The sequence below is a fragment of the Neolamprologus brichardi genome, chromosome 14 (assembly GCF_056152115.1).
Source record: "Neolamprologus brichardi isolate AB-2024 chromosome 14, ASM5615211v1, whole genome shotgun sequence".
NCBI lineage: Eukaryota > Metazoa > Chordata > Actinopteri > Cichliformes > Cichlidae > Neolamprologus > Neolamprologus brichardi.
The window spans coordinates 20,291,881-20,307,969 of NC_142117.1; the positions used below are offsets into that span (position 1 = coordinate 20,291,881).

The 16,089-nt window shown below is 40.0% G+C and overlaps 1 protein-coding gene across 1 annotated transcript in view; it reads right to left on the minus strand.

The window, feature by feature from the left end:
* Positions 1 to 16,089, minus strand: part of LOC102792505 (solute carrier organic anion transporter family member 1C1-like) — a 40,077-nt gene that overhangs the window by 11,932 nt on the left and 12,056 nt on the right. Inside the window, exons 3-9 of the mRNA XM_006802051.3 lie at positions 13,682 to 13,823; positions 7,851 to 7,983; positions 6,020 to 6,141; positions 5,794 to 5,940; positions 4,636 to 4,734; positions 2,160 to 2,408; positions 41 to 205 (exon numbers count right to left, since the gene is read on the minus strand). Coding sequence (XP_006802114.2) covers positions 41 to 205; positions 2,160 to 2,408; positions 4,636 to 4,734; positions 5,794 to 5,940; positions 6,020 to 6,141; positions 7,851 to 7,983; positions 13,682 to 13,823 — 1,057 coding nt within the window. The remainder of the gene's footprint in view (positions 1 to 40; positions 206 to 2,159; positions 2,409 to 4,635; positions 4,735 to 5,793; positions 5,941 to 6,019; positions 6,142 to 7,850; positions 7,984 to 13,681; positions 13,824 to 16,089) is intronic.

Genomic DNA, 16,089 nt, shown 5'->3' on the forward strand with positions numbered 1-16,089 from the left:
TTTATATAACAGCACAATGTTCATGAAACATGTACCATACCCATCAGAAAGTTGGCCTTTGAAGCTGATTGTCTGAAGTGCTGCTCAATGTACTTGGGCTTGTAAGTGACCATGCCGATGAGAGAGTTCAGCTGAATGATTGTCACGCACAGGTAGACCAGATAGACTGGGTGTGCCAGCAGCGTTCGCAGGGTTGGAATGAAATCTGTGGAGTCAAAAATACAGATGAGTTAAAATTCATTTTAATTCAATTTTATTTATATAACACCAAATCACAACAATAGCCACCTCAAGGTGCTTTATTGTGAGGCAGGCACCCTTCAATAACACAAAGAAACCCTCAGCAATCACATGACCCCCTATGAGCAAGCAGTTGGTGACAGCAGGAAGGAAAAACTCCCTTTAAGCAGGAAGAAAGACCCTGCAGAACCAGGTTTAGGGAGGGGGCAGCCATCTGCTGCGACTGTTTGGAGGTGAAGGGAGGAAGACAAAAATATGCAATACATACAGTATATGGCTAAAAGTATTTGGGTCGCACCTCTTTGAATTCAGGTGTTTTCTGTCCCATTACCACAGGTGTTTAAAATCAAATTCCTAGCTGCGCAGGATGCATTTAGAGCCTTTTTTGAAAGAATGAGTCTTTTTAAAGAGCTCGCTGGATTCAAATGCGGTACTGTTAACATCTCCAAACCTTCTCTGCCATTAACATCAGCACAAAATAAGCAATAACTCTCTAAGTCGTGACATAAAGCTGATTCAGTGTCTTGATGACGTAGTGGTGAGCTGCACTGTATAAAATCAACTCATTATGAGTAGTTTTCAAAGGCATAATAAAGCTGTGCAAGTGAAGTTTTGATAAGAGCCTCCACTTTGTTTATATTGTACAGAGTGTACATTGTTGGCATATTGATGTAATATGCCAAAAAACATAGCAATATGCAAAGGCAGTGATGCATCAGGCACACTATATCGCCTCAACTATTTTCTCATCTACCTTCATACACATATGAACTTAAGTGATTATTATGTTTTGTGTGTGTGTGTGTGTGTGTGTGTGTGTGTGTGTGTGTGTGTGTGTGTGTGTTATGTTATGTTATGTTATGTTATATGGTTATTATGATGCTGGCCCACCCTTTGCAGTTATAACAGCTTCAACTCTTCTGGGAAGGCTGTCCACAAGGTAAGGGAGTGTTTATCGGAATTTTTGCTGATATTGGACGACAAGGCTTGGCTCGCAGTCTCCAGTCTAATTCATCCCAATGGCGTTCTCTCAAGTTGAGGTCAGGACTCTGCGCAGGCCAGTTCTTCCACACCAAACTTGCTCATGTCTTGGTATTCTGATGCATTAAGAGCTCCTTTTACTGGAACTAAAGGGGCAAGCCAAACTCCTGAAAAACACCATAATCCTCCTCCAACAAACTTTCCACTTTCCACAATGCAGCCGGACAAATACTGTTCTCCTGGCAACCACCAAACCCAGACTTGTCCATTGTAAGATGGAGAAGCATGATTTGTGCTTCCAGAGAACGTGTCTCCACTGCTCTAGACCACTGAATCCAACAACTTGCATTGCGCTTAGTTATGTAACCATGGCCATGCAAACCGATTACATGAAGCTCTCTATGCACTGTTCTTGATCTAATCTGAAGGCCACATGAAGTTTGGAGGTCTGTAAAGATTCACTCTGACCTGAAATTCAGTGACCTCTGTGCAGTATATGCATCAGCATCCACTGACCCTATTCTGTGATTTTATATGGCGTGCCCCTTAGTGGCTGAGTTGCTGTCATTCCCTGGTGGCATCTTATCACGGCAGCACACTGGAATTCCCTGAGCTCCTGATAGCGATCCATGCTTTCACAAATACTTGTAGAAGCAGTTTGCGTGTCAAGGTTGGTTTTATACACTTGTGGCCATGGAAATAACTGGAACACCTGAATTCAGTGATTTGGATAGGTGAGTGAATACTTTTGGCAATATGATGTATAAGCAATTCTTCATGTAAAATGTGGCTCGTACTCACTTTAACACAAAGAAAATGTGTTATTACTGCAAGATTGTGAAGTGTTAATCCCAAATACAATGTGCTCTGAGAAACATTGTTTTCCACATATGACATATATAAAAACATCACACCCAATAACCTATAGACTTCCTTACCTTTGGCCATCTCTATAAAACTAGTGTGTTCATCTGCTGAGTACTTGTGCTTCAGAAGGGGAGAGCCTTTGATGAAACTCGTCTGCTCTGGTGTGCACTTCTCTGGGACCTCTGGCCCGGGCACGGGTAGTGAGCGGGGCAGAAACCAGAATGGGATAGCAGAAAGAAGGGTGATAACCCCAGCTATGAGGTAACCCAGCCACCAGGCCCCCACCCAGCGGGAATCTGATGGGGTAATGGTGATGGTCTCTATGTTTTGGGGCATAGAAGATGAAAGTTAAGTAATGCTTTCTGAAAACAAGGTACATGTATTATTCATTCTACTAGTTTTCTGATTTTCGTCTATTCTAAGCACTCAGATTGTGTGTCCAGTCTGAAAATGACATACTTTATGGTACTGATTGATATTTTTACTCAAGCTATTTTTTGTTGGGTTTTTGTTACTTTGTTATGAACATGCTTGTTACTATGAATAAGACAGGACACATTTAATGTATTATACAGCATAGGAAAACTATAGAAACGAATGTTATTTTTTTAGATTAAGAATAATAATAACAAAATCCAGTGCCGAAGAACACATGTTTACTCCTTTGTGTGTTTTTAATCGATCTGAAACTCTATATTTTTCTTCTCCTTTTTTTTGTTAAAGGCTACTTTCCTTTTAGCTTTTTCCTGCTGTCCCATTTCTTTGTTCTGTTCTCTTCTGTCTCTTTCTCTCAGTCTTTCTTGCCGACCAGAGGGCTTTGTCCCTCTTCTTCCTCAGCTGGCCTCATTACCTAAGTGATGCTAATCCTGTACACCTGCTCTGTTTAGAATTGTGCACGCAACGAATGTGAGCCATTTTTTTCTGATAACATCAGGCCTCAGTTTTATGAATGAAAAACTCTTTTTCACAGCAGATATTTGAGCTCCAAAGGAAGTCAGGCAACAGGTGTTACAAATAACATTAACAATGGCCCTGTTGTATTTAAGTGACAAAGCTACAGCGCTGTTGATGGGCACTCTCAGTGCACAGTATCAGAGTTTAAGCGTATAAACAATGCATGTGCACAAAAAAGTGGTAATGCAATTTTAGACATTGCTGCTTTTTCGAAAAATGGTACAGTAACAATTTGGATACTTTAGATCAGGTAATAATAAGAGTTTTATAGAGTGAGCTGCATGCAGGTGAAATGTAAAAAAAAGATTCAGTATAAACCAAGAAATGTAATCCATGGCTTTTTTTAATTGGCAACTTTTCAGCAATCAGACTTCATTTATAATGCTAATGAGTAATGAGCTTTATAATTATTTTAATTAAGATTTCAGCACAAAATTCAATTTTAACCTTAGCTTTTTTTCCACAGTCCTAAATTAGCCTAATGTTTCTTTCAGTCTTGCAATTTGAGACTGATTATCTTTTTGACATTTAAAATCGAGCAATAATGCTGATTAGCCTCCAGTCTCACAATGTAAGAAACCAACCAAGAGTCTGCTGACTCAGCCTCTGGGGGTGACTGGCAATTTTTCTAGGGCCAGAAACTATCAAAAGATTTGCTGACATTTGCTGCTCATTGTCTATAAACCCTTTTTTATCACTTGTTTGTTTTGAGGTATTAACATGTTAAATTACCTATTTTACACAGTGGGCTTTTTATTTGCATTGTTTGCCTGGATACAACCAAAGCAGCCAAAGTTTGCTCAAACATGTATTGGTCCATAGAACTGAAAGCTTCAAGTGCAGGAAATGTCATCCCTCTGCTACAGATTCTGCTCACTCATATGTAGATATATGTGTATAAATATTATCACGTTCATCATTTAAAAATAAACATTAAAAATCAGCACCTTGAGGCGACTTTTGTTGTGATTTGGCGCTATATAAATAAAATTGAATTGAATTGAATTAAATTGAATCAGTAAAATAAATAGCCACAACCCCAATTGTCTGCAAAGCCAGCTGTTCTGCAGTTGCACAAGTCAGTTTCAGTTGCAAATGGTTATCTGGGAGCATTTGTATATTCATTTAACCGTGGAAAAGCATATCAGGCTATGTATGATTACAATTTATTAAAACAGAAAACGTTCTGTCTTTATGTGTACATACAGCCATGTCAGCATAGTTTTGTGGATCTGGCCTTAGGACCCTAAACCACAGTCAAATATGATTTATTTTAATAGGTACAAAACATCTTATCCACCTCTAACTTTTTCCTAACAATGATGGTGCTTATTATTAAGATTTTATTTTAACATCTGACTGTTAGCTGGGGCTCACCCTTTAATGTTTATCAACTCTTATCAGCTATTGTGGCACCATTGTTTTTTTTATGATATCAGCAACAATAATTAAATCAAAAGATGAATCGAGGGACTTTTAATATTCCACAGTCACTCAGATAATAATCAGAGTCATGGTGTTAATGGCAGCGATTTGTGTAGACAGTCTGGCCTCATAATAACAATTTAAAAAATTTGTTAGTATTAAACTCACCCATTTTTACAAATCCAATGTCCACATAGATTTTGGCACAAAGGGAGCCCAATAGGTAACCAAACACAGGGCCAACCACTGAAATGGTCTGCACACAACCTAGGATGTGACAGTCATGCCAAAAGAGACACATGACATATAAACAGTCAGATATCAGTAGATGAGTACACTGTGGTCATAAAAGGATAGACATAGTGTGCCAAGAAAATATCCCCCTCATCATTACACCACCACCCTGCTTTCATGTTGTTTACACCACATTCTGACCCTAACCTTTGTATGTTGCACTGGAAATCGAGACTCATCAGACCAGGCAGCTTTTTTCCAATGTTTTGTTGTCCAATTTTGGTGAGCCTGGGCAAACTGTAGCCTCAGTTTCCTGTTCTCAGCAAACAGCACTGATAACCAGTGTGGTCCATCTCATTCAAGGTTTGACGCACTGTGCATTCAGAGGTGCTCATATGCAAAATTGCCCAGTGACATTGCATACCTTGACTGTAATAGGTGGTTATCAGAGTTACTGTTCCTTTCCTAAAAACAGTCTGGTCATTCTCTTCTGAACTCTTCTGCACATGGTTGTGCAGGAAAATCTGTTTGTGTGTCTGTCTCTCTATCCTCGAGCAAGTTTACGCAAAAACTACCAAGTTGAAACTTGTGGAAAGGTGAAGCACGGGCAAAAGAAGATCCTACCTAATTTCGGTGCAGAGGAGTATCATTTTCTATAAAAGTGTAGAAATAGGACACTGGCTTTGGCATTAGCCCTGGAAGCGCATCCAATGCACATAACTTACCTTTGATGCAGTGCAGGTTTACAGTCTAGAACAAGTTTCATGTTTTCTACCTGCACAGACTGTTGCCCACGCCAAAACGTTGGCACCAGATTTGAACCACAAAATGTCTGAGCACATAGTTGCTACCTCTGACTTAGGAACTATGGTAAAATGCTGCAGGAAAGTCATCAGTGATTTGCAGATAAAGCCCATAGATTATCTCCCCCATGACTTTCTTCCCACAGAAATAACCAAAACTTGTGCTACATATCGTTCAGTTTTCAAATCTATCGCAATGTGGGATTCTCTCTGGTTGTGCATCTGCACCATGTCAGTCAAAATAGGTAAGACCAAATTTATCTCTACCACTAGGTGATGTTTTTCTTACCAACATAAAGTGCAGCATTCTCCTCAGTTGCAAAATCATCTATATACGAGATTCCCAGAGGCTGAACAGGTGTCTCTCCAATCCCGCGCAAAACATTTCCAAGGAGCACATAGATCCACATGGACAGGTTGGACTCGCCTTCACAACCTTGAGCAAAAGACAAGTATTATTAGACATATTTCTCATTTACACAAGTGTGTGTTTGTGTGTGTGTGTCAGCACAAACCTGAGGCTGGCACTTGAGGTAGTGTACCGTCTTCTGTCAGGTTTGCTGGTGAGTCTGGCCGACACGGAGAGGGGTTAAGAGTTGAGTTCACTACCCACCGCACTGATGTCTCAAACTCATAGCTGTTCACAAAATTCAAACAGTTCAGATCAGCGACAGAGACTAAATACTCATTCCAACTAGTTATAGCTTCAACTTGTGCTGGAAGGGACGTTTGTACAGTTACATGTGACTATGTGCATTTGTGACAGAAGAAAGGAAAGTGCTTAAAGAAAAGGCAACATGCTGGTATAGGCTGGCCCATGATGCTCTAAATAACAGATTAAGTACTTGTAATATAGCAAGCGCATACGCAGCTGTCCTCCGGATTTTCCACACACTCATCACGGGCATGGATGTGACGGTAATTTGGGGTCTTTAATTATTTTTGAACTGTTCTTTTTCCACGGTGGATTGATTTGCAGCATATTTAATGGTTTTAAAAAACAAGAACTTTATTTTGGATTTTCTCTAATCCACACAGAGTAAAAGTATACATATATGCTCAAATATACTCATACACTCCAATAATATTTGGTTAAATATCATTTGCACCTCATCAAGATATTTGTGGCAGCCATCAACAAGCTCCTGGGATAATTCTAGCTGGATATTTGAGCACTCTTCTTGACTAGAAAGTTTATACTTGCTGGTTTTCTGGCATGTACCTGGTTTTTAAGCACAGTCCACACATTTTTAACAGGGTTGTGGTTTGTATCAATACCACTAGCAGCAAAAAAAGAGTCCCAGAGAATGATGTGACCACCACCATGCGTGAGAGCCAGTACAGTGTTCTTAGGTTTGAAAGCCTCATGTTTACTCTTCCAAACATGCCTTGTGTCATAGTGGTCAAAAAGCTCAATCTTTGTCTCTTCAGACCGTAACATTTTTCTCCAGAAGTCATTTGGCTTGTACATGTGAGCAGCTACAAATTTCAGTTAAACTTGGCAGAAGAAGCAGGGGCTTCTTCATGGTCAGCACTCTCTCAGTCCACAGAGACGTAAAAAACGTTTTCGCTGTGCACAGTGATGCTGGTGTTCCAGCAGTTTCCAGTTCATGGAAGGTTTGAGTCTTGGTGGTCACTGGGTTGTTCCTAAACATCGTAAGCAATTTCCTCTTATATAAGGGTGACAGTCTGGGTCTTCTTGTAGGCCTTGGTAAAGTGGTAACACACTGAATTAATTGTACTTGCATACAATTGTTTGACCTGATGATCTGGAATATGTAATTCTTTTAGAAATGCCTCAAAGAGACCTTCCCAACTTGTATAAATCGAAAGTTCTCCCTCTTGGATCTTCACTGAGTTCCTTTGACATTCCCATTATTTTGAGTTTTAGCCAGTCCGATGACTGTTGTCAAGCAAATCCTTTTTCTATGCTGGGAAAAATCAAACTGCCAGTCACAGTACACCATCATCACTAACGAGAAGTCAACAGGTATTGCCCTCATCAAGTTAAAAAACACTGCAGAACCTTCAGAATCCCTTATTAAAATATTTAAATTACTGTATTTATAATTTTGAGCCTGTATGGATTAGACAAACTGCAAAATAAATTCAAACATGTAGACTCATTTCTTATTAGAAATAAAAAACTGTTACAAAAATCATTAAAATTCCCAAATAACCATGACATTTATTTCCACAGTTACTAAAACTATCCCAAGTCATCACCTGACAAAAATGAATAACATTAATTGATTATTTGAATCTTTCATACAATAATTAATATCTGCTATTAGGGTTATGGTTAAAGTCAAAGAGCAAACAGACCTGTTAGTTGGGATTACTCACCGACCAATGATGAAATGAGGCAGAGCTATGATGAAGGTGCCGATGGACATCAATACACAGCCCACTGCAATGATCTTTGGCCTGTGGAGTTTGGCTCCAAAGTAACTGACAAAAGCTATCACCAGCAAGTTGCCTGGAAAGTTTGAGCAAGAAATATCATTGATTTAGAGCAGAAAGCACAGATATGGGGAAAAACCACATCATTGCCTCCATGAACTAGCTTGGGATAGTTTTTTTATGGTCTTTTTGATAGTGTTTGGTTCATATGTGGCTCTGCGTGCTGAGAATAAAATCAGCAAGGTCTTTTTTTTAACTTGCTTTCTGTACCTGAACAGATACAAATCATAAAGGAAAAGGCCGAGGCGATTATTTTCCATGCACTCCATAGCCTGTAAAATATTTATCCTATACTATAGAGTCAGTAGATGTTATAATAGCGTGCGTGACATTTAAATGAGTCAGTGTAAGGTGATGCATTAATTTTTCATGTGGAAATCCTGGTTGCTCAACTGGCGTGAGATCTTATTTTGAGAGAAGAATTTAGAGCACGCAGTAGCAAACATGACAGAAAAATTAAACAAGGCTCCCTGCTGCCACCTTTTTTAGCGCATTCTGTCCACGATCAGTGACATGGAAACTCCATTTTAAATGGGGTGGTGTAGTGGTAAAGAAATCCCATCTTACTTAGTATCCTACAATAGTTATAACTTTTTGCAGTAGTGCCTTCTAAAGAAAATAACCACATGCCTCTCATAGCGCAGTCCTTATTATACTCGTAAATTCATCAATGGATTATGGGTATCTAAGTTTTATCTAGTAACAGATTTTTTTTTCCCCAAAACCTGTTAAAAGTGAGAGACAGAGGGATACAGAGGTGAGCTGGAAGCTAAACAAGTTTATAGAGGAATATATCAGCGCTGCCGGCTGCTCAACACATGAAGATGACAAACTAAGAATGATTCATGTAGCGTAGTATGTGTATGTACGTATAGTCAGTCACCTGAGCTCATCTTGCAGGCATGATCTCTCTAAAGATCAGCATCTATTACTATCACTCTCTGCTTTCCTTTTTTATTATTCTTTATTTCCTCCCCGACCCCCTCACACGCCCCCTCTGTTGTCCTCTCTTGTTCCTTGCACTGTCCTTTTTCCCTTTTCTTTCCTCTTCACAGTGCCCTGATCTGCCTCTATGTTACCCTGGCAACAGTCCTATAGAAAAAGCCTGTTGCCTAGGCCACATGAGACCAGCAGCTTTCACAGGAGATGGAGAGAATCAGGATACTCCGTATCGACTCCACCCAAGGTGCCATCACCATCTTCTCCTCCGGCAGACTACCAGGGTACACACACATGTGCGACCCGCAATGCTGCAGATCATAAATGCTAATTATTCTTCATTACTATTGTCTCCCACTGTAACACAATGACTTTTATCTTCTATAGCCTGTTTCTATAGCATGTTTCTTTGGGACTGAGTCTGCACTGCAAGCCATGTATAATTTATAACCTACAAGAGGCTCTTCAGATGAATGGATTAGACTTATATAACTGCCCCAGAAATTGGTAAGTGGACCATTGGAGAACAAGCTGATAACAGTATATACAGTGGTAATTGTATGCATGCTGTAACACTACTCGGACTGAATTTTGACTGTAAAATTTATTACAGATGATCCTATTATTACCATATGATTAAAATACAAATAACTCATTTTTTTCTAACATCATATTTTCACATCCACACATTTCTTGCTCTTGAGGCTTGAAAGGGTGTTTACAACTTCTCAATAAATGTAGTATGACCTCTTCAGCACACATTCTGATTTGTAAAATTAATTGAGTTTCTCTTTAAAAAGAGTAAAAGTAAATGATCACTTCTGTTTTTGGGAGTTCCTAAATGATGAGCCTGTGTGCTGATATACTGTTTACATCTGTGACTTTTCTGAGTAGTAACTCTGAGCTTGTAAAACAAGTCAAGGTGAAGTCAAGCTGAAATTCAAACTGAAGAAATGTGATTTAAGTGACTGAACGTTTGTCTTCCTCTCACCCCTGACTAGTCATGTTAGATAGCTACCCCTCCCTGAGCCTTCCAGAAGTTTCTTCCAGTAAAAAGGGAGTTCTTCCTTCCCCACTCTGCTTGCTCACAGGGGTTCACCTGATTGTTGGGATTTTCTATGTATTATGGCAGGGTTATTGCTTTACAATATACAGCATTTTGAGGCAACTGTTGTTGTGATTTGGATTTATATAAATGAAATTGAACTGCATTGAACTGAAATGGAAATTGAACGTGACATAATTGTTGGTGCCAGACAGGCTGGCCTTTGAAATTAAACTGATGGAACAGGAGATTCACATCATGGATGTGCAGCTGACACATCTGCAGCAACTATGATGCTGTCATGTTAATATGGACCTAAATCTCTGAGGACTATTTCCAGCACCTTGCTGAACCTATGTGATGAAGATTAATTGCAGAATTAAGGCAGTTCTGAAGACAAAAGAGAAATCACAACAACAGTCACCTCAAGGTGCTTATATTATTATTATTTTTTTTTTTTTGCCTGTCCCATTTGGTTCTTTAGCCGTCAGAATTGTTGTCTGAAGACCAACAAGGATACCCAATGGATTTGTTTTGCCAAATGGATCATCATGGCATTGCCGTATTGGTCCATTTGATCGACCTTTGTTTTTATTATTTATTTTATTTTATTTTCAGTTGTTACAGACGGGACAGACATGAGTGAGGGATAGGAAAGGGAGAAAGAAAGAGGAAGGAAAAGAAAAACAGAAGGGGAGAGGGACAGTGAGAAAGGGGGGGAAAAAAAATATCTCCGGGATCACCTGTTGAGAGAAAAAGAATAGAAAACAAGCAAAAAAACAAAACAAAACAAAGCAACATACTATACACAACACCATCGCATTAATCTAGCTAAGTGTAAACAGCAGTAAATACTAAATATTGAATGTTGTTGTGCAGCACGCAGGACAGACAGCGCACAATGTGCTTTGAAGTAGCAGCCAAGAAAGGTGTGATTTAAGTCTACAAACAGTGAACACCTGTGTGCACACCTGTGTGGGTCGGCGCGCTTGTATTCAAATGGTTTCCCCATGTAATGGTCTGCAAGAGGATGTAGAGAGCCATAGCCCTGTCCCCCAGGGCATGAAGCAGGCATGGAGGAGATCCAGGCCCCAGACATCCAGAGGCCCCAGAGTGCAAGAGCCCAAGGAGGACCACCGGAGGGGCATCCGTGCCACCTTCATGGGAAGGGCTGAGGATCCCCAGACAAGGGGTCACCCAGTAGCCACCGGGCAGAAACTAGAGGGGGCTGCACCGGCGTGCCCGCCGGCTCCGCCGGCGGCCAGCTGTGCCAGAGTGAACCGAGCCGCAGGCACAGAGGCCGGAGGCCCGAGGGCCCTCCGCGCCCCGGAAGAGGCCTGACTGAGCAGCAGGCACCAGGCCCCGCCAAGTAGCCACCGGGAGTGAGCTGGCACATGACCTGAGCGCCCAGCCCCGGACACCAAGAACCAACAATGCACCGACCCCTGAGGGCATCAGTCACCGGCAGGGAGTGTGGTGAGGGGAGATAGGCCTCCACACTTGGAGGGCCTGGGAGTTCCCAGAGAGGTGGAGTCTAAGACCCGACCTGACATATAGACACAGACAAACAGGCACACACAGACACAGACATGCATTCCCACCCTCATGCACACATATACAAACACTCAGCACTCACCCAACGTAGGAATAAACGTAAATGGACATGTGCTTATATTATTTGGTAAAGAACCTACAATAATGCAGAGAAAATCTCAACAATCAAACGACTCCATTTGTGCAAGCACTTGGTAACAGTGGGAAGGAAAAGTTCCTTATTAACTACAGATGGCACGATACCACTTTTTTATGTCCGATACCGATATGAATCCGATATAGTGTGTTTTTTAATCAATAAAACTGTTTTTTAAATATCTTGCTGCATTTTGTATAAGTTCATACTCAAGTTTAAATAAAAAACAACACTAAAGCTATTCTGTTATACCTGTATGTAAAAAAAAATACACTGCACCTAAAATATTTCATAGTTCAGCAATACTGATCAATCTAATGAACTTAAACCTACACCATCCTCCCTATTCTGGTATATAATAGAGTACTTAGCAGAAATATTAAGCAACCTAACTAATAGGGTTGCAAACTCCCAGCAAAAAAAAATAGGGAACCACCCCCCAGCTCATGATGCTTAATCGACTTAATCAACTTTAATTTGATGCAGTGTGAAAAAAAAATGCACAGAATTAAATTATTTTTCAAGAATAATTAAATAGATTCAACATCTTTCTTCAACAGAATTGCAGACTGCACAGATGGTATCTTCCCAAAGGAAAAAGTAGTATAGCTTACTAGGGTTTATTAGACTTAATAGTTACTATATACAGTAATGGACTTCTATACATTTTACATCAGATTAAAACTGGGTGTGAGATTCAGATAATTATTTATTAAAAGCTAGACATTTTAAAAGAGAATAAGAAAAGAGAAGAAAAGAAAAGGAGGTAGAAAAGGATCCTGGTGTAGAAAGTAATATTAAATAAATTCTAACAACAGATTATCAAGCTTAAACGTGCTGCTGTTGCTCAGCCGCTGGTTTCCTCTTTCTGGTGCAAAGTGGGCCAAAAACAAAGAAGAGAGACGGACTCGCACAGAAAAGCCGATCATCTGATCATTAAGCAGTTTCATGATTGAAGTAGCAGCAGGAGACGGAGAGAGAGAGAGAGAGAGGCAGTCGCTCCATATATCGGTTGTTAAGCTTAATGTGGGAATGCTTTACAAACATTCAGAGATGAACTTACACACTTGCTTTACTTCTCTCTGGGAAAACTTCCTCGGAGATGAAATGCTGGTTTGGTAGCGAGGCTACAAATACACACAGCCGCTCTATCACGTGATGCACACTGCTCCGACGTGCTGTGGTTATGAGCTGACTTAGGCCGTGTCGCAAGTTTTGTGAGGTGCTTTTTTGATATTTAATGGATCGGATTACATTTTTTATTTCTCTCCGATATCCGATCCAGTAATTTACGTCAGTATCGGACAGATACCGATACGTAATATCGGATCGGTCCATCTCTATTATTAACAGGAAGAAACTGCCAGCAGAACCCAGCTCAGGAAGGGGGCAGCAAGGTGCCATAACTGGTGGTTAAACGGGGGAAGCCCCCAGCAGCATAAGCCTTTTACAGTGTAACTAAGGAAAGATTTAGGGTCCAGCCCTATCTATATCCTTTAACAAAAAGGAAAGTTTTGATCCTACTCTGGGAGAAATATGAGCTATCTTTCTAGTCCCTGTCAGTACTCTGATGTGACCTGACTCATGTCAGGTCACATCTTGTTAAATAGCATTTAGGAAATCAATTGAAGGCACAAAGATGCATATGATTTATGTTCCATCCCAGCTGATTTTATATTGTGTGAAGGGTCAGTGTTTTTGTAGCCCATTAACAAGTGCACTAAACAAATATTGCATAACAACATCTTTCAAATTTTAGAATGTGGCTTTCCATAGCTTAAAAACAGCTAGGAGCTCAGCTTATGTCCTTGCTCAACATTATGACTCATCATCTACGCACACAGACACACAAACACGCAAACACACCCCTCTGTCCTCTTCTGGGAACTCTGATGAATCTTTTATCTGAAGCTTGAATATCTTGATGACCCATTCATATTTTCTCCCCAAAGACAGAACGAGAGAAGCGAGGGGAGCCCATGACACAGAGGCTACAAATAGAACAACAAAATAACAGCAGTCACAGGCAGTCCTACCCACCTATCTCGAAGCTCCCGTCAATGACACCTATTAGGTAACTAGGGATGTCAAAGCGCCTCTCGAGCTGGGTTATTGTGCTCTTCATGTAGCTCCCCGACAGAGCCTTTGCGAAGTAGGCAAAGGACAATGCCACCAGAAACATCTAGAAAACAGAAAGACACACACAAACGCATTGATATGCATGAAACTCCAACAGGAGAAAACACACTGTTTTAACATAATCATCCTCCATAATATACTTGATTATGTAATGCTTCTGTTTTTGTCTACCCACAAAAGACAGAAATGAAATGCTTATGTCACCACTGTGGCTTCTACAATGCACGGACGTGCCACATTCAACTTCGTCAACTCATCCAAAAATCACTAATAATTAACATTTGCCAGCGTCACAAGAATAACAAGGATTTTGATGAGGGAAGGGGATAGAGCGCCCAGCAGTGCAAATAAGATTCTATGAACTGTGAACAACAGCGAGATAAAACAAACCTTTGAGTGTTGACAGATGAATGGACGACTTTGTTATACAGTATGTGACATGTGCATGTTTCACATCTTCTATTCTTATAACAATGGTAAATTCAATTAAATTCAACATATTTTTTAATTCAGTTTGTATAGTAGCAGCTTAAAAGGTAAAGACTTTGCAATACTAAAGGGAGAACATGACCTGTAACTTAAAGCCCTTATAAGAAAGCCCTATGTGATCGTGGGGAGAAAAAACTCCCTTTTAACAGGAAGAACCAGGCGCAGGGAGTCACCACTGAGGTCAGCACTTGTTATAGACTTATCTCTAGTGCTGCAGCAAGCACTTCCAAAAACAAGTCCAGAGTAGTTATGTGCTAAGTAAAGCCAGCTCCAATCTCCATGAAAAAAGAGGGGGGGGGGGGGAGCCCATGACGTCTATGAAAAAATTTAATCATTTAAGCATCATTGAATTAAGTCGAAACCAACACTTTAACAGGCTGCTCTGTAGCAGTCTGGAGTGGTAGATTGCACTCAGACAAAGAAACACAGTCAGTAAAGTCTGTAAAAACATCCCTGTGTCATGGCCCCAGGGTTTTGTGTTGTTTTGAAGTGCCTGATTCCTAGTTAAACTGTTTGTAGCTCTGTTTCTCTTTTATTGTTTTTTCTGCCTGTTGATTTTTTTTTTTATTTCTGTTTTAGTTTCTTTATTATTCTAATATTGAGCTTTGTTTCTTGTGATGTTATTGAGTCTGATTCTCTACTTTATTGTTATCTCACCAGTTAACCTTTGTGGTTTTATGTTTGGATTGCTGTTAAATTTTATTGTTGTTCAATGTTACTTTAGGGGTTTGCATTTGTGTCTGTGTGTGTGTGTGAGAGAGTGTTTTTTTGGTCTTTATTAATAGACTCCTCTGTTTCCTTGTTTTCCTTTCCCTCCATTATGTCAGTGCCTGTCTTTTCTCCCCCCTGAATTCGTTAATTTACGTTTACCACTTGATTTCTCATTTTTCAGCATCTCCATGTCGCTTATTTTACATTTTCTGTTTTTTTGATAGTCACTTTTCTCTCTTGCTTTAGTTTTTGGTTCGGTTTGCACCTTTAGCTCCTTCGCTAACCTGTCTCTAATCTCTAATCAGCCCTCTGCCTGTCTATCCCATACTTGTCCCAATTCAGGGGATGCATCCTTCGTTAACTGTGAAGGCTGGAAGTCACATTGTGAAATTAGCTGGTCTAGCCTATAGGACACACTGCTCCGGTTACCAAGCTCAGGAAATGAAGGCAATCTTTATTTTATCTCATTTGGCTTCCTTTTACAAAGATCTTTTATTGCCATGTGATGTATCTGACGCTAAGAGACCACTGGCTTGTAAAAACAAGACCCTTAGGCTGTGTCTTCTTAGCCAACACTAATGTAAACAACTGTCATCTGGTTTCATCTCACTTTAGTAATGAAATGTACATAATACAGTATGGCCAATAGTGCTCTGCAATACTGCAAATGTTGGTATTGAGCCAATACCAATGTAAATACTGTACGCCTGTTTATAAAAGACTTTGGGTCACCTTCTGTAATTTAAATGTGCTATAAGCTACACATAAAATAGGTGTGACAGTTAGCACAAAAAAAAATTGGAATAAATAGTCCTTTATTAAGTGACAAAATCCTGCCATGACATAACTGTCTTAAGTGAGATGGAAAAGATATCAGAGCCTTAAACAGGGTCATTTTTGCTTGCACCTAACAGCAGAGAGGTGATACAAACATGCCTATAAAATATGATGTAATGGAGTCCTGATGGGGTGTTTACTGTGAAGTTCGATTAATGGTTTAGTGAGGCTAAACTTAAAGTTAAAAGATTCACATGTGAGGCTCTTCTCACCTGGGTTTTGGTTTAAAATCAGTTGGAAGCATCACATTTTTACTGATTCTGTTATCTACA